The sequence below is a fragment of the Falco rusticolus genome, chromosome 6 (genome assembly GCF_015220075.1).
Source record: "Falco rusticolus isolate bFalRus1 chromosome 6, bFalRus1.pri, whole genome shotgun sequence".
NCBI lineage: Eukaryota > Metazoa > Chordata > Aves > Falconiformes > Falconidae > Falco > Falco rusticolus.
In genome coordinates, this window is record NC_051192.1 from 84,276,640 (window position 1) to 84,300,159 (window position 23,520).

The 23,520-nt window shown below is 40.7% G+C and overlaps 1 protein-coding gene across 9 annotated transcripts in view; it reads right to left on the bottom strand.

The window, feature by feature from the left end:
• CEP162 (centrosomal protein 162) overlaps window positions 1-12,599 on the bottom strand; it is a 51,796-nt gene extending 39,197 nt beyond the window's left edge. For 3 of the 9 annotated variants that reach the window (XM_037391008.1, XM_037391007.1, XM_037391005.1), the window contains exons 1-5: window positions 12,057-12,599; window positions 11,534-11,619; window positions 10,594-10,697; window positions 5,486-5,624; window positions 1,825-1,935 (exon numbers count right to left, since the gene is read on the bottom strand). In XM_037391008.1, the coding sequence (XP_037246905.1) occupies window positions 1,825-1,935; window positions 5,486-5,624; window positions 10,594-10,653 (310 nt within the window). In that variant the 5' untranslated portion in view covers window positions 10,654-10,697; window positions 11,534-11,619; window positions 12,057-12,599. Of the gene's footprint in view, window positions 1-1,824; window positions 1,936-2,066; window positions 3,964-5,485; window positions 5,625-10,593; window positions 10,698-11,533; window positions 11,620-12,056 lie in introns of those variants that run through there. The other 6 variants (XM_037391012.1, XM_037391011.1, XM_037391009.1 and 3 more) reach the window with 6 other exon arrangements.
• Between the last annotated feature and the right edge of the window lie 10,921 nt (window positions 12,600-23,520).

A 23,520-nucleotide genomic window follows, 5' to 3' on the forward strand; every position in this document is an offset into this window, starting at 1 on the left:
AGTTTCTTATAGCTAGAAAATTATAGATAATTCAATCTACAACTAGAGTTACAAGTATTAACTTCTGAGAATAAAACTCTTTCCCCCCCTTATTTTTTAAAAAAAGACAAATTCCTTCTTACTCTACATGTACCTAGCATTCAAATACACGGCTCTAGTGCCTCAATATAATACCTGAAATCAAAGAAAACTAGTAAAACTACTTAAACAATATGAGAAGTTCTGTACTACAAGTTTTGAAAGATTATCTAGATTGGTTCAAAGAAAAGTAGAAAAACATAGGTACGTAAGTGTGAATTTATCACTGTCAGGTACAAGAACTGCATGTTCTTCGCTCAGACCCTTGTGAGGACTCGCTTAGCAGCAAATACAACCAAACACCTTCCATTCACATTAGTAGAATTAAGTTTAAATAACAGTACCTATGCTGAAAACTGTGCTCTCTCATGGTACTTACGTGATAGTCACACTGCACACTTTACACCCCTTAAGCTACCCAGATGCACTTGTTAAGACTTTTCCTTGTTCAAATTGTCCAGGGTGGAAGGTGCTTCTAAACTGGCTAATTCAGAGAAAACTCTTAGTTACAGGTCTTCTGACTTTACCTTGACACAAGAGAGAGCAAGAGTCATCTAGGGGATTGGGCCAAATACTTCTGCTATCCAGAAACAGGACTATGAGGATATGTGATGAGATATCCGTTCCAATACAACACCTGGGTCCTTTATTCCCTCAACTGACATCCAAGTCCACTAGTGAGACATCACTTCTCTGGATTTATATTCTTCCACATTTACTGGGAAACTAAAACTGTTGACAGCATGCCTTCTGTTATAACTAATGCCTAGTAATAACTAACTAATGTTATGCCTTTTAAAACAGTAATTTGAAATAACTACCGAAGTCCTCCTATTGCTCCTATTTCAAATATTAAGCCTAATTCGAGAAACAGATTCAGTATTAGTGTTTATTTCCCAGACCAAGATGCTTTATAGCTATTTCTATGCAAAGGAGGCTTATGAAAACAGGGCAGCATATATGCTCTAGAAAGCTAACACAGAGAAATGCTCTACAGGCTACATAGCAGAAACCAACGTGACCTAAAGACCAGGTGCCAAATATTTCTTTGTCATTGCTCTCCAAAATATTATTGATCTGCTTGAATTTAACACCAAAGCCACATTTCAACTAGTAGATACAAGGTAACTGCTATTGTTCTGTACACAAAAGTATTTCATGATCTATGTTTATAATTCTTAATTAAGCTCCAGAGTATCTCTTCAGATAGCATAAAAAGTGACTTCACATAAAAGGTTGAATCTGAAGTGACACTGACTAAAATAATCTTGTAGATTAAACTTTGTTTGTCATTATTACACCAACTATATTTTCTCTGTTCCAGGAGCAGCCTGTACCAGACAGCCTACTGGTCAGCAGAGGGAAAAGAATCACATCAATAAAAAAAAGTAGGACAGTGAATATTAATATTTCTTGAGTATGAAATAGAAAAGTGTAAGAGATTTTCTGTTTACTAAACATTCTGACTTGTTCAGATCTTCAGAGTTATTCTCCCCCACGGCTTACATTCAATACTGTCTGTCCCACATCAGATATGTAGTGATTAATGACATTAATGACAACTGAGCAGAAGCTCACACAGTTGTTATTTTCTTCTGGAAATGACAAATGAAGTAAGTGGCAGCTTGCTTTCAGTGACAGCGCTATGGTCAAATGGACAATTTGCAAAGGATTTTCTATAGAAAACGCACTAGTGATACAAAGCTGATATTGAATAAATATAACAAGACATATTTAATCAAATACCAGACTGTGAATCTGAATAGGGACTCTTTTGTTCACTATTTTCCACTATTTCAGCATGGCTTTCCATCAGTGTCTTCTCTTTTCCCAGTTTAACAAATCTTGTTTGAAAATCTTGAAGAGTAAGACAAACAGCAAAAACAGACAGGCAAGAAAGACAAGACAAGAATTCTTATTATCCAATTTCTTTTCAGCATTTAAATGACAAAAGCAAATAGAAAGGACGTTAGAGGTAGGTCTTTAACCTGTCAAATATGGAAGACAGTATCTTGAATCATATTTGCACATTTCAGTTTAAAGCTGAAGCACAAGGAGTTCCAACGTGCCTAGAATAACAAGCTGAGATATTTTAAAATATACTTTATACTTCTCAGCCCAACAAACAGAAATAGTCTATGCTGCTTACCATTAATCTACAAAACCAAGTGAAAATCGGATATTGGTTTAAATCTCTCCTGGCACTTCTGTAACAAGATGCCTTGGAAAAAACAATCAGACAACAACAACAAAAAAATGCATAGCGTGTATTTAGTCTTCCAGTCATCTCTCTTTGTGCCTTTCCGAGAAAGCATGGTATAGATAGATAATGAAGTAACTAAAAATGAAAACCTCAAATCAGAAACAATTTATCAGCTTGGTGCATTACTCAAGCTGATTACCCAGACTTCATACTTTGTTAATATAACAATATCTCTATACAGTGCCAAACACATCAATTCATATATACGGAACACAAATTTGTAACGCAGTGCTTCACTGTGGGTGGAGGTAAGACTTACACATTTACATAAATTTGGTCCATGATGACAAAACACTTCAAAAATAATAATTTTATTAGCTGACAGCCTGTTAATGAAGTCCTAACTCCAACCAACATGAAGGTTCAAGCCTAGAAGAATATACAAGGATCTCCATAAAATTACAAAGCATGTCAGCATTACACTTCTCAGAAATTAAATTCAGCTGATTTCTTTATTATCATCACAGCAATATTATTTTTTTCCTGCAGGACAATTATTTTACTATTTAGGGCACACTTAATAACATTACAAAGCTACAAATCTAAATAATCTTCTTAGTCACCCTGTGCAGTAACTAATATTGCAATGCTTCTGTGCCTTTATCCACTATTAATACATCTGAACAACGTACTACACAACATACATCTCTTGGAAAACATTAGATTGTCTTGCATGCTTCCAAGTACTATGTCAAATACAAACAGACACACAGAGAGGAAAAAACGAGCAGTTCTAGAAGCCTATCCATACCAAGCTCCTTAAGGTCACCTGACCTGTCATTTTAAAATATTGCAAGTGTATCTACATGAATCAAAATCATAGCATAGTTTGTAGGGTGTACCCTTTATGCGTGGGATTCATCATTCTCAGTTATAGCCACATAAAAGTTATGTACTTTCACAACCGCAGAGGAAAACTCAAGTTTATACTGAAGGTGGCCAAGCTGGCCTCTGCCAATGACTGTTTTCTGACAGGAAGTTAATTGCCCTACAACTAGTTAGCAGAATGGCATTCATCATAACACAGATTGCTTCTGTGCTAGGCAGCTCCTCATCTATCACAGTATACGTTAATACAGCTGCTACCGTTTCCAAGTGTCCGGTGTGACAAATACAGCCCTTTCCTGATGGGATGATACAACCAGGAGCTCTGCTTCACACCACCCAGCTGTCCTCTTCTTGCCAAGACAGAGCCTGGAAAGCCCTCTGGCAAAATTTTAAGGCCCCTCTGCTTGGCAATACTTGTTCCTAGGTGGCATATGGGTGGTGGGATATGGCTTACTGTGTATGTCACACAAGCACAGAATTCTATGCAGAAACTGGTAACAGAGGTACAGATCCTAACAATCTGACTGGCAAAAATGGTGCATGGGGAAGAATTCAGCACACAGATCTAGCATATCTGCCCCACGTTCGTATTCTGAGTTTTATTATGTCCAACTGCCAAGACACATTGGACCTTTGCTTTGATTCAAAAAGCATTACACACAGATTACTTTCAACTTCCTCCAAAAAATCCAGCCCCTTCATCTAGAATATGAATATGAACAGGTTAGCTTCTTTTCCAAGTAAATGTATTCCATACCAGCAAAACTGGGTAGGCTCATCTTCGGAATGTTTTCCTATTAAAAGGAGAAGCATTTTTTGAGACCTTAAGAAGTTTACCAGAACTCTTTTTATTTTATACGTCAATAAACTGCAGATCAAGTATGTTTCAGTCCTAATAGCTTTACTTCTAGTTAAATTACACAGCTGATAAGATATTTTTAATTGAAAAAATAAAAGTGATAGAATTGGAACAACTTGATATAATCCCATTATTTCTTCTAATTCTGCTCTGCATTGTACTTAACCCACACAAGCATTGTCCTCTAAAATTTGTAATCACCCTGTCTTCTAAGTACCTATTCCAGTGTGTTCTGGTTTAAGCAGCATGAGAAGCATTAAAGTGCTTTATGGGTTGCCTCAAGCATCTCAGAAAAACCATGGAAGAATGCTTGACTTCTGAAGACACCTGAAAACTTTGATATTATGTAGAAAAATGAGGTCATGCTAACAGCTTAATTCGCGCACTTTGCCCAGCAAGAACACTCTGTCTTTCCAGTTTTTGAAAAGCTGTAAGGAAATCGTAGTATCTCATAACTACATGATAGGAACTCTCTCATAGCCATTTGAGTTTTCCAACAACATCTTAAAAGGTTAGAGACAGATAAGCCGTCCAGACAACACCTGTTAGGGTTATGCCTAAATGGCACAAATGCTGACTAAGATTCGACTCCTAACTATGACAACATTGACAGGACAGAGCTACGCTTAAAACTGGAGAATACCAGCAGTATCTTAACTCTGACAAGTGAAAAACTGATTCTGGAACCTTCTGTTAAGCTTCAGTTATAAATTATACAAATCATGAAAATAAGACTTCACCAATTACTATAAGCACAAGAGGCAATCACTCTGTGGAAACTACTCATAGGCTTTACTACCCAATAAGAAAGCAACGAAGACATGGAAAACTAGGGGTGGAAACCTTACAAACAATAATGTATTTTCTTTCAGAACTATGTGACTAAGTCAATACTGGCCTAGCAATCATGTAATCACAGTCCTTTTCCCCTTGAGTTCTTGCCAAGGGAAATGATGAGAATATTGACAGACACACATCTTTGAATCAGCTGCTGTTGAAAACTTTTTATGCATTTCCCTAACCTATTACAAATACTTAATTTGCGTAAGATTACACAAATGGGTCTTTTTCCTCTCCAGTTTTGACAAAAGAAATCTATAAAAGGTCAGTGTAAGGAACATGCTGGTAACAAAACACACCCACAAATATTTCAGCAGAATTCATGGTTTTGATTTTCTAATTATCTTCCTATTAATGACGTGTTTACTCTTCACAAGTTTTAATAACTCGAAAGCTACAGAAAAAGCAGCAGAAAGCTTGCTTACAGCTTGAGTATGATCCTTTAAAAAAAACAACCCCAACAATTACATTTGGGTTTTAATGCTTTACAAACTCGCACTGTAATCTTCTAGACTTGAGTGGCACCAACTTAACCTGAAACCAGGCCTGTATGAAGTCTAAGAAAGTACTAGCCTGACCCCCTGTGGCCAAAAAATTGCAAAACTGCATTATTTTACCACCATCGTCTGAATCTTCCTCAGAGATCCACCATGGCACTGAATTCTTTTTCTTCGTTTCTTTTTTCCTGGGCTGTCCCAATGTCTCAAGAACGCTGGATTTTTTCTTCGAATTTCCAAGTGAATCATCTGAAAGAGACTGAGTCAATTGCATACAACATTAAAGACAGCTTTTACATATTCGCATTGTTCAACTGTCTTTCAGCCACTGAGTTCTAGACTTCTGAGTTCAGATGCCTCTCTTCACTCCCCACTGCCTGCCTTTTTTGTACATGCATGTCAAAGTTGACTAAGAAACAATAACTATATTAATGTGGCATAATATAATAACCCCACTGCCAGAATTTGGGTATGTTAAAAGTTAACTACTTGTTAGAGTATATGTACAAAGGAACAGCATAATCAATCCTTTTTCAATTAGCTACAAAATGTAAGAACCAAAATCCCAACTACATCCCTGAAGATAATGAAGTACAGCAGAAAGTTTAGCCTTGGCCTTGCTTTGTACATGAACAACATTATTAAAATTCTAAAAATAAACCTTCACAAGCAACATTCTAGCTCCCAGGAAATCAGACTTTAGAAATTAATTTTATACTTTGCATTTATGGAAATTAGTAGAAATGTCAGAGCCATTCCTACCCAACTCTGTGCATTAAGCTTCTGTGTGTGTTAGTCATCCATGCCAATTTTGACTGATGGCTTAAATCAATGGAGGAAAAAAAGTCTACGAATATGAACATTCTATGAATTGAAGTTACTGAAGAGTAACAGGAAGGAAAAGACCTAAAGATACTTCATAAGACAACAACTTTTTTTTTTAAGTGATGCAGCTTTTTTAAAAAACAAACAAATCTCTGCTGTTTTCCTTTAATAAAGCTCTTTCTGGCTTACAGCAGGCTCAAAGCCACAATTAGCTGTCCAGACACTGAACAAGGAAATATATTCATTAAGCTAGTGCACTGCAACCTCATGTACTACGTATTCTTTGTGCTTGAACTCAGTAAACATTGGGTTAAGGGTAGTGGCATACTTTTATTTTTATCTTTTAGCCATAACTGTTGAAACCAATTGTCCCAAAGTGTCCCAAAGAACACAGTGAACAGTTAGCAAAAACCATAAAGCGTAAGAAACAAAGAATTCACATACAAAACACATCATATGGGACAATTTCAAAAGCTTCACTTTTATAATAGACACAAATAAGAAAATGTGATAGTATTAAAATACTAGAGACAACAGGACTGTGGGTATTTAATATGTAAAACACAAGAGGATGTTATATTAAAACAAGCCTTTGCAGTCTACTACCTGATTCCTATTGCTTAAAAAGCACTACCATAAAAGCTTACCTTTACTATATATCTAACACTTTAATTTACACAGGCCTAACAAGAACATCCATAAATCAAATGCCAATTATCCAAAACGACCATTTAAAAAAAAAAAATAATATTCTTACAAGTATCTCTGACCAACAACTTTAGAGCTTACAGTTTCACTTGAGAAAACTAAATGCCTGTCATACAGTCTCAAAAAGAATGTTTAAGTGCTCTGTGCCTTGCACTTCAGTAAGACACAATTTTAATGAATTATGAAGCTGCTAGGCAACAGGATGTATCGCAATTTCTTTAAGTTGGCTCAGTGACACAGAACAAAACTTTCACATTCATAATAAATTTCCTATAAATAACAACTTCCTTACAACACAAGTACTAGTGCCATTGTCCCTGAAGGGTGGGCTGCCTCCTGCTAGCTAGAAGTACTGACAGGCTTGATGCAAGCTCTGTTATCGCTTGCTGTTTCTTTTATGACTAACAGTATCCTCTACTCTGCAAGCAGAACTTCAGCGATGCTCATACTCCTTAGAGTATTGTAACTAAAGAAACTGCAACTCCCACAGGTTGTTCTTGAGTTCTGGAAACCTTCTATGTTCAGCCATCTTGTCAACTGCAGACAGTGAAGTTGCAGCAGCTGGGAAAGAAATGCTGACATAAAAATATTAGTGCATTTTTCCCAACATGTCAGTTGTCTCAAAAGTGAAACTTACAGGTTTTTAATTCCTTTGGAAAAAAAGTAAATAGACATCTATCAACTTTTTGGACCTGCAATGGCTTTTTAGTACCAGGAAGTAGCACTGATTTCTTCCTTTTACAAAACAGCCTGTCAGCCTCTCAGGAAAAGACACAAAAAAACCCCAAACCAAAATAATAATTAAAAAAAAAAAGCGTCAGTTATTTAATCTCAACTTAAATAAAAGTCAAAAAAGTCAGTTTTAAGAACTGAGACAACTGCATGGCATATAATCAGCTTACCACCTCCTATACACATGAAAGAACTTAAAGTAGGTAAGTAATAGAGGATTGGATCTAAAACACTCAGGACTTTCATGACTAGTCATTGTAATTGTTTCATGAAACAAGTATTTTTCAGTAAGTAAAGCCTAATCCAGATTACATTTTCAGTACGAAATAGTATTTTAATACATTTTATCTTTCAATAAAAATTTACAAAGTTTTTCAAATGTGGTTTAAGGTGTAGTGTTATTCTTCCAGGTACCATTATACAGATTTTCTAATAAATATGGTATAGCCTTTCCTTTTGAAAGCCTTCCCTCTCAGCTGTCCATGAACAAGTAGAATAAAAGTCAACCTAGAAGACTAGAAGCAGACAATGGCTTTTTCATAACTTTGCTTTGCTTGAAGTGTCATTTAAAAAAACAACTAATTGAAGCACTGTGTATTAGAAAGAGCTCCTCACACTGCAGTGGAGTTTTACAGCCACTACTCTGAAAACCTAGGAGCTATACCAATATAACAGACGACGCTTAAGGGAAATTAAAGTGACAATAAGGGAAGCATGCTAAAGCAAGATACGGGTGGTGGGGAGCAGAAAGATCACAGACACAAAGACAATGGAGGAGGAAGAGAATAATCATGGATGACAACAGGCAGTTCTGGCAAGGCATTGGGAATAAGCCTGACCAGGCAGAGGGAATCATTAAAAGACCTATCCTACATGGAGTAATTGTTATTACACATTTGTGTTTCCTTCTGTATGATAAAAGCCTAGAAAATCCTCTGCCGATAGCTTTTAAAGTTTAGCACATATGCCAAAATACTTTGGTTTAATCCTCATATTAGACCTGCATCATCCAACTGTATATACAATCTTTCAACTTTGTATGTTTTAATTGCAAACATAGATACGCTGCCCCAAAGGCAGTTTCACTGAGTTATTTAACCATCCTGTTCCATTTCTTCTTTGAAAGATTTTCTTAAGCAATATTGTCTTCTCAAACTAATGAATTTTTTGCTATTCCCCCACCCACCCCCACTGTTATACTCTCAACACAAACATCACCTACACAGTTATTTCAAAGAACAGAGCACAACAGTTTCTCATTTTTCAAACATTATAAGGGTACACACCTTTAATGAACAACAAAAATAAAGGGAGGGACATAACAGAAGATGCACACATATAAAGTAATAGAAAGTATATAACGTCATTGTTACTTGGGTCTGTATCTAGCTAGCAAAACATAAAAGAACGCATATTTTTAATGACTAGATTGGCAGTATATGCGTCTAAGAAAGCTTAAAACTTTCCAAAAGTTTCAGTTTGAAATTATAAAAAACATGAAAGACATGAGTTGTTAGAAGTTACATTATCTGGAACGTGCCAAATACCACTTATAATAATTCAATACAGCTATTTTCTTATTTTTTTTCCTCCTAACTCAAACATTCTCAACATGGGCAATAGCTGAGGAGTAAGAACAGCATGTCCAATGAGGAACAAAATACTAGAAGCAACCATATGCGGAATTTTGACAAGATTCACAAAATAAATAAAATAATAAACCTCTTCCTCTTCTTCCCCAGAGCAACTCCCTTCATAACAATAGAAAGTAAAGAATTTGACAGAAATGCAGAGCCCAATTTTCTATTTTTACTAACATGAACAATTTCTGTAATTCAAGAATGCTAACTCAAGTACATCACCAAATTAAAGGCCAAAATCTACCTTTAAGTTATCTGTGAATCTTAACTTTCAGATGGCATTTCAGTTTTCTGTACTCTCAATTTAGTATTGCTCTGTGAAGTTACATTTATTCTCCATCTGTAAAAATAACACACAAGCTGCACAGTCGAGGCAGTGTAACAGACTCACCTGGGGAAGCTAAATCTTCTTTACAAAGAAGCCTCTGGTTACTACAGATCTTTACCACATAGTACAAGTGGCAATTTTTATAGAATTGAGCACCTACATTTTTTGTAAGTAAACTGTAGCACAATCTCTACATTAAAAAAAACTTTAAGCATATATTACATATAACAGATCCCAAGAATATCCTCGGCCATCATTAGCTACACTTATATACAGTCATATAACCTATTAAAGGTCTTATGTATGCAGTATTTATATCTTAGGGTTACTACACTGTGTGTCTGACAGACCAGAGGGTAAATTTTGAAATTACAGGTCTACATGCAGTGACAAAAACATACCAAGTTAGGGCATTTTGACCACATCCAATAATTGTTAGCTTAAGTCGTTACCCACAGACTTGCATGATTTTGCCAGTACTCAAAATCATCAAGCACCCCGAGGAATAAAAAGGAATCAAATAAAAATTTTGTAATCACTACAACATACATCATTTTGTTAGGATTAATACAAGAATTTTTAAATAGAATTCAGTCAAATTAGATATTACACAGAAAAATAAGGGAATTCTTATAATGTAACTTGTGTCTACATACAGGAAAAAATTTTAATCTCATTTTCAATTATATATCAATTTGAAGCTTTTGCTACTAAATAACACAAACTGAAACACAGTCAAGAAGCAAGTGCTCTTTCTGAAGATATAAGCTAGCAGTGACAAAATATTTGATCACAAAATTGTTCTCTTGACTTCAATAGAGCAGATTAGTAGGAATTAAGTATAGCGAAGAAGTTAAAACCTTGCAAAGACCCACACATAAGACAGCTATGTGAATGTGATAAAAGCACAGCTGCATCTTCCATTTCATGTTCCTCCATGCTTAATTCCCCCCCTGTATTTTAATAAAGGGATGTGACCTTGGTCTGAAACATACCTCTTTCAGAAACTCTTCAAACTGCTCATCTAACTCTTCTTTTGAAAATCGATGAGCCATAATCTCCAGCTGGGTGTTACCTTCCAAACAACTGAGTTTAAAGACTAAGATTTAAAATAAAAATAAAGTTAATTAAAGGCATTCTGAAAGTAGAGGTAACCTAGCGATTTGCTGCTTTCATAGAGAGCTATAAGCAAAAATAATCCAAACTTTGAGAGATGCCAGATTTCATTCCTCCCACCTTTAATCTAAATTACTTACAGAATGAAGACAATCCATGCAAACATACCTGCATTACCCAGATTTCTTATCATCAAAATACTCATTGCCAAAATAACAGTTTCAGCATTTAAAAACTTTCAGGGATAAATAAAATATTATTCTCTTCATTTTTTTTTCCAAAAGACAGCTCTCAGTTACCCATACTTAAGCATTTTGTCAATGATCAAACAAGAATCCACTGCAGTAATACTTCTCAGCCATTTTAAGAGCTTTTATTCCTTTCTGTGTTTCTTCCCCAAAACGGGAGACATCTGGCATTACAAGTTGTTTCATCACCTCTGCTGTGCTTAGGACTCAGTAAACAATAAATACATGAAAGTCTTTAAGATTACAGGATGACATTAGGTTTGGTCTGCCCTGAGACAGAAAGCCAATGGCACTTGCCCTCTCCCATTCCCTAACGCGTGTGTGAACTTCTCAGGTATAAAATATACCCCACACTCAAAATGCAACAAAGCCTTTGTATATCACACTGCTCAACACATATGCTACTTCCAAAACTGCATATGTAGAGCAGCATTAAACTACCCTAGCATCTTCCAGGCTGAGAACTGGTATGTAATGTATAAAAGGGCTAAACATTTGCAGAAATGCTTTTACCATTAAATAAAACTTCTCCCAATATGAAGCCCTCTCAGTACACAGGACTGTTACCTACCTAGTAAATTGATTTTGACAGGCAAGTTGTGACAACTGCTTCCTGCTTTCACTCCTTATTCATCCATAGACCACCCGACTCTTTGGCTTTGGAAGTTAAAAAAAAAAAAAGAAATTATAGCAGACTGCCCAGACTGAGTTGAGTAAGATATCCTTATGTAAGCTCTTGGACAATAACTCCAAAAACATGGTAAGAAGATTAAGAATGTTACCTCTCATGACACACATAATCCAGTATCCTTTTATACTTTTACATCAAAGAACACTAGATGTTAAACATTAGATGCTCTAACGGTTTACGAGCTGTGCCAACCACTTCAGCAAGTGGAGAATACATAATTCCAGCCTCTACCAGAAAAAACAAACTTATTCTTCTGACATTATCTGTACTTCCAGCTTCCAGTTACAGCTTTCATAAAACAATATAAAACTTTATTTTTCCAAAGGGCAACAAATATGCCAGACAATTTCCATACCAGAAGATTACAAACATCACCCTTAGCAAATATACTTTACAGCCATACCTTTAGCACTGGAGGCTCACAAATGGCTGCACATAAACCAAAGCAGTCACTTGCTGGGATAGATGCTGCAACACAGCGCAGAAAGCAGGTTTTGGGAAGGTATGGCTAGACTGCAGGGATGAAGGAAAGCTTACAGAGCCTAACACCTTTCACGTAATCTTTTAATCATCCCGGCGTTAGGCCCAGCCGTGACCTGTGCCGCCTCCTCCTCCGGCTTCCCCTGAAGCAGAGGCAGGGCCCGGGCCGGGGGGCCGTGCTCCCCACCGCCAGCCCCTCCTCTCCCGCCCCGGGCCCAGCGACCGCTGGCGACAGGCCGCGACGGCCCCCGGCAGCTCGGGGGTCGGAGGCAAGCGGCCGGACGGGAGGAGAGCCGCCCCCGACGAGGCACAGCCAGGCCGGGCCGGCGGGCAGGGCTGGGCTCCGCGGGCCGGGGGCGCGCTCCGGAAAGCGGCTGAGAGCCGAGCGCTGCGCTGAGGGCGGGCGGCCCGCCCGCTGCCCTGCCTCGGGGCGCCGGGAGCGCGCCGGGAGCGCACCCGGGCCGCCCCCCGGCCGCGGCCCTCCCCGCAGGCGGCGCGCTTGCCCAGGCAACCCCCGCAGCCGCCGCCGCGCCCGCCAAAACTGCCCGCGGGGCGCCGCGTCACGTGGAGCCGCCACATCCGCCGGCTGGGCGCCGCCCCCGCCCCGCGCCGCCGCGCGTGGAGGCCACGTGACGGGCGAGCAGCGCGCCCGCCGCCATGGCTACGGCGGCTGAAGTCGCCTGGGCCCGGCGCGGCCCGCGCGGCTGGAGGCGGAAGTCGCCGCGCGGTGACGTACCCCGGCGTCGCTTGCCGGGCGTGCGGAACGGCGCCGCCTGCTGGGCGGCGGCAGCGGCGGAGACGGGCGCGGGTGAGCGCGGCCAGGCCGGGCCGCGCCGCTCGGCGCTCGCACCGTGAGGGGTCACGCCAGGATAACGCGGCAGCCCCTGGCCGAGGCCTGCCGGCGCACCTGCCTGCGGCGAGCGGGGGCTGTGAGCGGGGGGAGGCGGGTGCCGGCCCCGCAGGGACGGGGACGGGCTTGGGGCCCCCTGGCCGCCTGCCCCCGGGCTGGCGGCGGCGGGGCAGAGATAGGGCCGCGGCCGTGGCATCCTCCCCGCCGTCGGTGCCGAGCTTGCGGCTCCCTGGTCTCCCGTGCCCGCCTTGTTGCGCCGCGCGGGAGCCCCGGGCGAGGCGCGGGCGCGCTGGCCGAGTGCAGCTCGTGTCCCCGTTCGGTGGCGCCGGGCCCGTGCAGGGGACCACCTGTGGCCCTGTTCACGCAGCCCGTGGGGCCAGCGCTGTTGCCACCTGCAGCCAAGAGCTCTTCCTCAGGTTCCTGAGGGATGCGCTCCTCCAGAAGTCGCCCAGCTGATCCTCTGGAAAAGCAAGATGGGAAGGGTTAAAGCGCGTTGCCTTCCCTGATGCAAAGGTCAAACCCAAACCATCCCTTCTGCTCTCGCGCAGAAATCCCCTTCTAAAGCTTTTCTAATGTTTCAGCCTTAGATGTCTGCTGCTGTGCTTTTAATACATTTTAGCACATCTCTGGAAATGTTTAAAATACACAGAGAAATTAATGACCCCTGTTTCCCTGACCACTGTCTCTCAAATAACCACAGAACAATTGCAGTCTGTGCTTGCATGTGCTCTCCAGCTAGGGTCTGTCAGTTGTGTTTGTTGTGAGAGTCACGTTGCTTTAGGAATTTTTACACCAGCATTTAGTAAATGGCAAAATAAAACAAGCTCACTTAAGAATACAAATGAACATTGTTCACACACACACATGCGCACACACATTTTGATTCTCTGTTGAGCTGACTTGGAATGAAAAGATTTTGAAAGGAAGTTTTCTTCGGCGAGTGTTGGATGCTCATCACAAGTGAGAAACTAGTTAAAACCCTATTATGGGCTCTCATTTCCTGTTAGCTTGAGAGATAAAGACCATGCTTCCAATATGGCCTTTATGTATCCCAGATTTTTTTATGCGAGTATAAATTACAGTTAAATTCAAAGAAGCAAAGAAATACGGGCTCTCTATTTTCCACCCAATTCAATAGGAATTACTTTGCTAAAGGTGCTGCAGCAATTCTTTCAATCAGGCCTTTTGTCTGCAGATGGAGTATTATTTTTCCATTTGCAAAGCATGGGTCATTTCTTTTGTCCTTGTGCACAACTTCTGCTGCTGCCTATGGGAAATGTGGGAGCTGATCAAGGACAGGATGCCCACATAAACTAATACACTAGAACGATTTGTTAAGCGTGACAGCTTGCTGCTGGTGAAAACATCAGTTTCCAGCGTTTGCTCTTTTCTCTCATCTCATGAAAAAGCGTCGAGTGAGGCATGAGCATTTAGAGAGAAATATGGAAATTAATTAAGGGGTGTCAGTCTGATGCTGCGTGCCTTGATCCCGCTCAGATTTAAGCCAATGCAAGTTTTGCTGCTAACTTCAAAGTGATAGCTGTGACATCATTCATTGATCACGAGAGTTACTTTATATATAATCAAATAATCACATCAAGGGCTGAGTCCTGCAAGCTGCTAAAAGACTGTTGCCCATTTCTGTTTGCAGAAATATGTTCAAAGAGGCTTGTACAAAGTATAGAAAAATGTGCAGAGGGATCAATGCTGTTGGAAACCTCAGTGCCCATATGGGAAGGAAAAAAAACCCAAACCACTCTTGATGACTGTGGTGGTGGAGGCATTGCCTGGTGTTGAAATGTCATCCAGTGCATTCAAATAACATGCACAATAGCCACTTAAAAGATTTTCATTTCCTTTTAATGCCAACCAGTTGGAGCAGTTTTCTCAAGAGCTCTTAACAGTGGAGCTTCAAAAACGGAGAGCAGGGCTAGCCATGAATTTCAGCCAGAAACATGGCAATTTGGGTGTCGGCACTGATAAAGCAAAAGAGCGGTCACAAGTTCTGAAATAGGTCCTGCTGGACAGAGCCCCAAATTATAAAGTAAAATTCTGTCTCTGCTGACATGGGTGGGAATCCTTTGCTGACTTCTATGAAACCAGATTTTGCCGCTGTAGTCATTGGCGTCTCATTTAAATGTGTGTCGTGTACACTTAACACATATTTTTTTCGTGATAAAATTGCTAAAATATAAGGCTTCACGTATTAGTATAATAATTTCAAACAATTAATGGTAATATTAAAAGGGATAAAATATCCATACTTTTGTTTTTGCACATCTGATTTCAGATTCGTATCATCCATAAATGTCAATGGGGAGAAAGACATCAAATAAAAAAGAAACAAAACGTCTGCCACATCCACTTTGGCTGAGGCATTGCATTAGATAGTATTTCAGTACTGAACTTGCAAATATGTGAAATACGAGATTATGATAATAAATATTTAGCCATATTCTTGGTTTTGTTTTTTTAAAGGTTAACAGTTTCATACTGAATGAAAAGCAAACAAACAGTGGTGAATTAAGAAGTTAAAACTGCATTCTCTGGGCATGCCCACTGTGATAATGCTTCCTTACATGACTATGCAATAAAATCCCTTTCCAGTATATGCATCAGAAAAAGGAAGAGCCTTCCATAAAAGTACAAGTTGCATAGAAAATGGAAAAATGAGGTGGAACTGTATTTTATGCAAGAGAAAACAGTAGTCTGGCATTGTTAAATTAGGATTAGTTATAAAATAGTTCACTCAACTATAATTTCAGTTTAAAAAAACTTTTTTTATATGCTTTCACTTTTGTTTCACTGCAGGTCTTATTTTGTTTCGCCACTGATTAACCATAGTCCTCAGATCTCAAGGGCCAGATTTATGGTTGACTGTGTTACGGTAGCTAGCCTGAGCTCAGCTTAGCATCTCACCCACCTTTTCCCTCTTGCAGTTTCTGCATGGGCTGAGAACAAAATTCTGTGTTGTGTTTCAAATTATTCCAGAGGCTTAGGCCAGTCACTGATTTTATTTCTGCTTGAAGCTTGCATCCCTTGGACGGAGCTGGGGGTTTGGAAGCTGGGCTGTCACATTGCTGTCTATTTCCCAGTTTCTGGAAGTTAGCAAACATGCACCAGCTCTCAGACCTTTGGAAAACAGATCCTCCCTTTGGCTCATTTGTGTAAGTGCTTAGTTGCCTTGATGTTGTGCCCTGTGCTGCCAACTTTCCAGTTCCTCTGGAAGACGGGGAGCGCAACGTTGCTGTAGTTACTGCTGCAGGAGTAAACCCTTCCCCATCATAGAGAAAACTATCACCAGGAAATGTAAGCAGTTAGAAGTTCCTTTAAGAGGGTGAATGTTTGCAGTCAATGATTATAGCTGCTTCTCACTCTCTCAAAAGAAGTGCATTTGCCAGCAATTAATGCTGCTTTTTCTTCCATTTGCTGATTCTCTATAAACTTGTTGGGAAGCATTCCTCTACTACATAATCCAGCCAGCGGAGTAAGATCCCTCCTGTTAGGAGCTTTCGCTTTTGACAAATCCTGGAAAAATTACTGGGCAAAGATAGGGCTGGTTTAACAACTGTAGCACTTTTGAACTAGCCTAACTGCCCTGCCCTATGCCTGCTGCAGCTCCTTTGCCAGTGAAAATTCTCAGTACTTGGCATCAGGCGACACACCTACGACTCCTACTCTACACAGGGACTGAGAAACAACTTGGGTTACATTCACCCCGAAGTCATTTGAACTGTAAACTGTCATCTGCCATGAATATTCTTCTTTGTATGTAGGAAGTTTTATAAGTTTATCTCTTTGCATGAAGACACACTGCATATCTTCTGTTCAGAAAAAAAGGTAAATATTTTTACAAAAAATTCTTAGTGGCTTTGGAAAGGTTAAACTCAGAAAACTCCAAAAACTAAGTGTCCTGATTTATTAAAATTTTTCAGATCTGTAAAATCTCTCGTTAGTCCTGACGACATATCTGCCTAACACTGGCAAGAATATTAGCTTTGCATTTCAGATTTTCACTTGGTTATTTTTAGTTCTTCTGAAGCCTGGGAAATAAGAAATATAACCGCTTTGAACAGTCTGAAAGAGCCAACTCTAGCAGGGCCTCTGAATCTGATTAGATAAAACAACAAAGAGGTTCTGTTAGGGCAGAGGCAGGAAGAACTAAGGTGGGTGGCAATATCTGTCATAACTCAGGGGAAATGTAGCCTCAAAGCACTCAAAAGTGGGTGAAAAAATAACATAAGCAATAGACAACTTTCCCACATCTTGGGTCACTCTCCAAATGCAGTTTGAAGAAATTTCTCTGTGCTCAACCTTTTTTTTTTTTTTTTTTTTGTGTGTGTGTGTATTTTTAAAGTACAATAAACAGCACATGGATGTGTGTTTATCTTAAAAAGCTACTTTAGGGGAACATCATTTCTCTGCAGATAAGTATCTGAGAAAGCACCATATGGCAAGTGCGATTACATTTGTTGGTACAGAAACAGCGTAAACTCTTAAGTGATAGATTTGCAATTTTCAGCATTTTCCTCTGAAAGTAAGGTAGTTTTAGGATTGCCAGAGGAGATTTCTCCCTAAAATACAGCTAGTCATTATATCACATTTATCCTACTGTCTGAAAAATTATCAAACTGTTGTGCTTAGTGCAACTGGGAGGTCTTCAGGTTTTGGGGGGGATTGATTTAAAAATGACCTGTTACTGGAGTGGGGGGAACCTGGAACACCCACTTGGCCAAGGATCGTGCTTCCCTGCTTTCAGCACAGGATGCTTATTCTGGGTTGGAGTCTCTGCTGAAGTGAAAAGGTAGAAAGATTTGTGCATCTTCTCAGGGAAATCAGTCAAAATGTTGCTGAGATTTGCCTCTGTCAGAGGCCAGCACCCTTCTCTGTTTGAAGCCCCCCGCTAGGTATGCCCCACACCACCGGTGATGGCTACAGGCGGGCAGCGTGGTGCTTGTTCTTCATCTGGAGGTGTATGAGAACAGCCCCTCCAACCTGTTCTTCACCTGTGTGTAACTGCTGGCATTCCTCTGCTAACTCTAGGTCTGTCTGCCCTGGGACACAGGTGGGGCGTAGTGGCAGGTGCATACACGTGATAACTAATGGTATTCCGACTCCAGTTTGGATTGCTCAGGTGGTTCAGCTCCCCGTGCCGGGCTGAGGGCGTTCAGCATGCTTGCGTGGCTCCTTGCACTGAAATGGAGCAGCGCAGCTGTAAGCACCGGAGTTCAAGCTCGATGGGCACGGTCTACTCGACTTTCTGCGGCTTCTGTCAAAGGACGTGTAATTATGCTGCTGAGGTAGTAATTTCATTAAGCAGTTAGTTACTGGGCAAGATCGTCTTCTGGCTTGAAAGGTCATTACTTTGTTAATGGATCACTCACTTTGCCGTCTACTAGCCTACATTTTTAGAAAGAAAATTTGGAATGAGCATTCATTTATTTGCCAGGAGTTTGATTTAACTTTTCAACCAATAATGTATTGCACCGTTTTCCTGACTTCATGTCTGCTGTAAACAGTATTGCTGTGAACCAAGCGGCTTGTTAGTGGTATTCCTATGGCATTTTCAGTAGGCTAAAGGTAGTGACAGTGTACCTTTGGACAGGAGAGCTGGAGTGTAAAATTTACTCCAGTTACCTTTTTCCTCAAGCTTTTTTTCTCATTATAATTTTATCCTAAGATAATCTGCTCCACATATTTTATTTTCTTTGAAATCGTGCTGTGAGGTTTAGTCTTACATTCCTGCACAGGGAACTGAGCATCAGGTCTTAAAAGCTGGGGGGACAAAATCAGATCCTTGCCAGGAATTGTTGCCTGTGCAAGTTCTGCTCCGCCAGCTGATTCACGGACTGCCAAGGTGAATGTGTAGGAAGCCCTTTTCCTCCAATAAGTGAAAAAAAAAGTAGATGAGTGCACATGGATACCCTTTTTTGTCTTTGGCCAGTTAAGGAATAAACCCCCCAGAATTCAGGTTCACATGTAGTAACAAAAACCCTGGGATGTGTTAACTGGTATCGATGGGGGAACAGGGTGACTACTACAAGTCTGTTCTCTGTGTGAAGCAAGTTCATGTGTTTGTCGATTTAATTTAGCTGTCTCACTCGTCATCCTTGCTCGTGGAGATGCAGGGCCCGGTCCCATGCTGTTTGTACAGATGCTGTTAGTACAGAGCCGGGGGGTGGGGAAGTCAGAGAAATCTGAGGTCTCCTCTACTGCCACATCTCCAGCATTGCTTGGGCCATTTCAGCTCGGTGCAGATCCCTCACCTACAGCACATTTGTAGCACGCTGCCTTTGTTGCCCTGTGCTGGCAGCACTTGACAAGGAGGTCTCATCCTCCATCAGGTAAAGCAAGCTTTCTGGTGTCAGCACGTGTCCTCCTTTTTTGGTTTATTTTTTCACACCTGCAAATAAAGATAATCTAATCTGATGTTTTAAGTACAGAAAACAAAAGCCAGCTGGACAGGTACTATGGAAAGGGAAACCTCACCTCTCTGAATCTCACAAATGTGGACAGGCAGAAGATATTTTCCCCCCCCCATAAACAGTTCTTTAGGTAGGGATACAACCTGTCATTACTTAGTTTTCCAGCAGCTGAACATTTGGTGTCTGTCTGCCACCCACCTAGTACCAAAAATGCCACCAAGAGATCGGCTTGTCAGAGGACTAAAATAGTCCTTAAAGCTTAGTCTTGAAGGACTATGTCACCTGCTTTCCCATGTCTTCTTTCTCTCCATATCTACCCCACTAATCGCCTCTTAGCTCCTAAGGTACCAGAAATAAACACCAGCAGTCCCAAGGTTCAGACAGCATATATTAAGACTTGTGAAAACTGCCTTTTGCAAGCATTTGTCTGGAAAATAATACCTAGCTTAAGGATTTTAAACCTACTGAGGTTCTTTGTTGTTTCAGGCTTCTGGGAAGTGGTCATTTTCTTAATGTGATAAGAAACTGAAACGTTTTCAAGGAAAAGACACTTGAATGTGTGGCCTGCCTGGATTAGTAAGGCTGGAAGCTGCTGTTCCGTGAATCCCCTAATTATGACAAAGCCAGCAAGCTGCTATATTTACTTACTAGAATATTAAGCTATGATTTTTACATGTGTGCTAAAGGTATTTAGGTGTCACTGTTTTCTTGCAGTGTCATAATATTTGATTTGATTTAATTTAAGTTTGGATAAGCCTGGGCTTTTTGTTAATTTCCTCCACTCTGAGGGATAAAATAGCCCGGTGTGAAAGCCTTTTAAGATTCAACAATATTGTTCAAGCATGGCATCTGCAACTAATAATAAAGGCTATGAGACTTTGAATGAAAAGAAGTGTCTAATTATCATGGCAAAGGGAAGATGGTTGACTCATCTTCGGCAGTTTGGATTACATGTGTGGGATTGTGTTTTGGATGGAGCACTCCAGAATAGCAACACTCCATCAAAAACACAGTCATGCACCTGTACTCCAAATGGCTGAATAAGGCAAAACACATGTCATCCGAACACTGTGAATCAAATTAAAAAAAAAAAAAAAAAAAAAAGAAAAGAAAAGAAAGGAAAGCTGGAAGAGAAATAAAGACAAGTACCATAACATTGGTGTGTGTGAAGACTTGTTTCTCTAAAGCTCCCTGAGTGATTTATTTATCGCTAAACCTCTGTTCGCAAGCCATGTTTGATTTTGCTTGATGCTGATATAGACACTGCAACCGGATCTTATGGAAAGGGCTGCCAGCAACTGTTTGATCCTGATAAATTACAATAACAGGCACAATTTACAATGAGAAGCTATTGCTGTTTCTGGCCCTAATGTGTGATGAGGTTTAAAACATTGTGGGCCAAAATTCTCCTGACATGGTGGCCCCCTCAGACCACTTACAGAAGAGCGTTAAGAGAGACATTAAGCAGATGAAAATTACATTCACAGCAAGAGCCAGGCCCAATTTTATATCAAAGGTGAGCATGTGTGTGTATGTGTATCTGCCTGCATTCGGAGTGAAAGAGATGTTGTGGGGAGAAGAGGTACAAGGAGAGCGTATAATCCACATGTTCCGAAACTTGTGTGTTAACTGAGCAGCCCATTCCCCTGGCTCCTTCTGCGTGTGCACACACACCCACCAAGGCGCACACAGCCCGGCATCTATGCCTGTGATGCATATGTGTTGTGAATATTGAAGTATTTGCTTTGGAAAGTTAATTGATGATGGGCTGCTTATTTGATCTTCACGTTGTCGAGGTCAAAACGTAGTAAGAGATAAAAATCACCCAATAGTTGGACACGGAAAGATGTGCAAATTTAGAAGGGGATGTGAAGCCATATGAATTAGACCCCCCTGTGTATTTTCTTTGCGGTAGCATTCCCAGACACCTGCCCTTGATTTCAAAAATGTGTACAAGCCACAGTCCACACCCAGGAGAGTAAAGCCAGTTTTCTTGAGATATTCCATTGTCTAGAAGCTTTTGATAACCCTCTCGGATGCTTTTTTGCCTTCTTAGGGGACTTTGAGTCTAGTCAGATTAACATGTGTATTCTTACAGGTGTGACAAGAGTCAGCTGTCCTGGGGGCCAATGTTAATAATCAAAAAAGATACATATTAAAGAATGGAGTGAAAGGGATGTTGCAGGGAAAAGAGGAACAAGTAAAAAGGTATCATCAGTTTCATGTCCAGAAACCTGTGTGTTCTCTGAGCAGCTCATATTGCTGGTGCCTCCTGTAGGGAAGCATACAAGGGCTGAACAGACAATTTTACACACTTTTGTTAGTGAAACGTTGAGAGAGGCTTCCGAAAGTCTCTAGGACTAGTGGTGGCATTCAGTGGCTCAGATTGTTTACGAGACTTCTGCAGGACTGTAATGCACCTCTCCTAATGCTGGATTCCTGCCTTTGGAAGTGTTCAATGAACCAAGACCACCGTAGCTCTTGCCTGCCCTTATCTTCTGTTAGTAGTCTCATACAGCTGCAGTCAGGCTCACATGGGCTGTGTCCAGAGAGGATCAGGAGAACTTTTCCTCAGTTCACAGCATGATTCTCCCTCACCCCAACATGTGTACACACTTGCACATGAACAGCAGAGACTGTCCTCAGTTCTCCTGTATCCACAAACCAAATTTGTCTGTCTTCTGCCTTCTGTAGCCTTTGACAAATAAGCTTTGCCATTCCTTTGCTTCTCCCCCCTCATTTCCCATTTAAACACACACATGTATGTATTCCACTAACCGTTCCTCTTCTCCTTTGAAGAAATGTATGCATACATGTACCTACCACCTTCTCTCCCTGCTTCTGCTCCCCTAGCTTTCATATAGTATCAGTATTTCCCATGTTATCTGCTGCAAAGGGGCAGGCAGAGTTGCTGCATGTATTTAAAAAATGAGTGTATGTGTGTGAACACACGTATGTGCGTGCACATGCTCTTGTGTGTGGGTGCGCCCCTGTCTCAAGGACTGAATGGATGCCTGGCTTATGGAGAATAAGCCAGGAGAAGTGAGCATGGACTCATACCTCTATAGCATGGAGCACGGGCTGGGTGCAAAGCCTTAGAGAAGGACCGAGCATGAAATATAGGTCTTGAAGGCAAAGGGGACAGGGTTTGAGGACAAAAGAGATACATGTTTCTGTAATTCTAAATATAGATGAATGTTTAATGACAGTATCTATGGTGTCTGTGTGAAGGGGCAAACTACCTGAGGAAAAGAAACTAAGAATCGTTGCTAAAGAGAGGCCCATTTGTATTAAGAATTCAGCAGGCAACTTGGGTGTCAAAAATTAGGTTGGATAATTCCAGACCAGGTTCCAAGATTATACACCTACTGCAAAGGCATATATTAGAAACTGGAATTATACTTGACAGGTCAATCATAGGAGGAAAAAGCCGAAGTCAAAATATTCTGGGAAAGTTATTCTGGATTGGCCTGAAATTAGATGAGTAGTTGCAAAAAGTGACCTGAATATTCAAAGTGAGAGCACTCTCTGGGATATGCCTTAAATGAGTCTTTTTTTTTTTTTTTTTCCTAAGCATAGCTGTCAATTGCCAAAAATTAGAAGAATATAAGGGATTAATTTTTTTCTCCCATAGTGGAAGATGAAGCATGACTGTAATTTCCCTGCACTTCTGGGGAGTGCAAGTGACACATCCACAGCTCCATGGGTTCCCAAAGTATACAGGGTGAAGATGACTACAGGCTGTGTAGTCCGATCTCCCGTCCATCGGAGGTATTGTGGGACTGGGGCTGGTAACTCATCCGACTGTGACCTGCCCTCTAGGAAAGCAGCCATAAAGACATCGCTTTCCTGAGTAACTGGTTCCGGTCTGTAATGGTGATTCCTCCTTTTGTTAAAAACCTATCTAATTCATCACTTAAATGTGTTTGGCTTGAACCTTCCACTTGTGAGACCATCCTCTGCTAGATTAAAGAGCCCTGGAGTGCACTCTATTTCATCTCTGTGAAAGTACTAATACATTGAAGCCAAACCACTTCTTAATCTTCTTCTTGACCAGCTGTGACTGGAGGCAAGCAGACTTGCTTCATGCAGCCGCGGGAAGCTACTCGTTT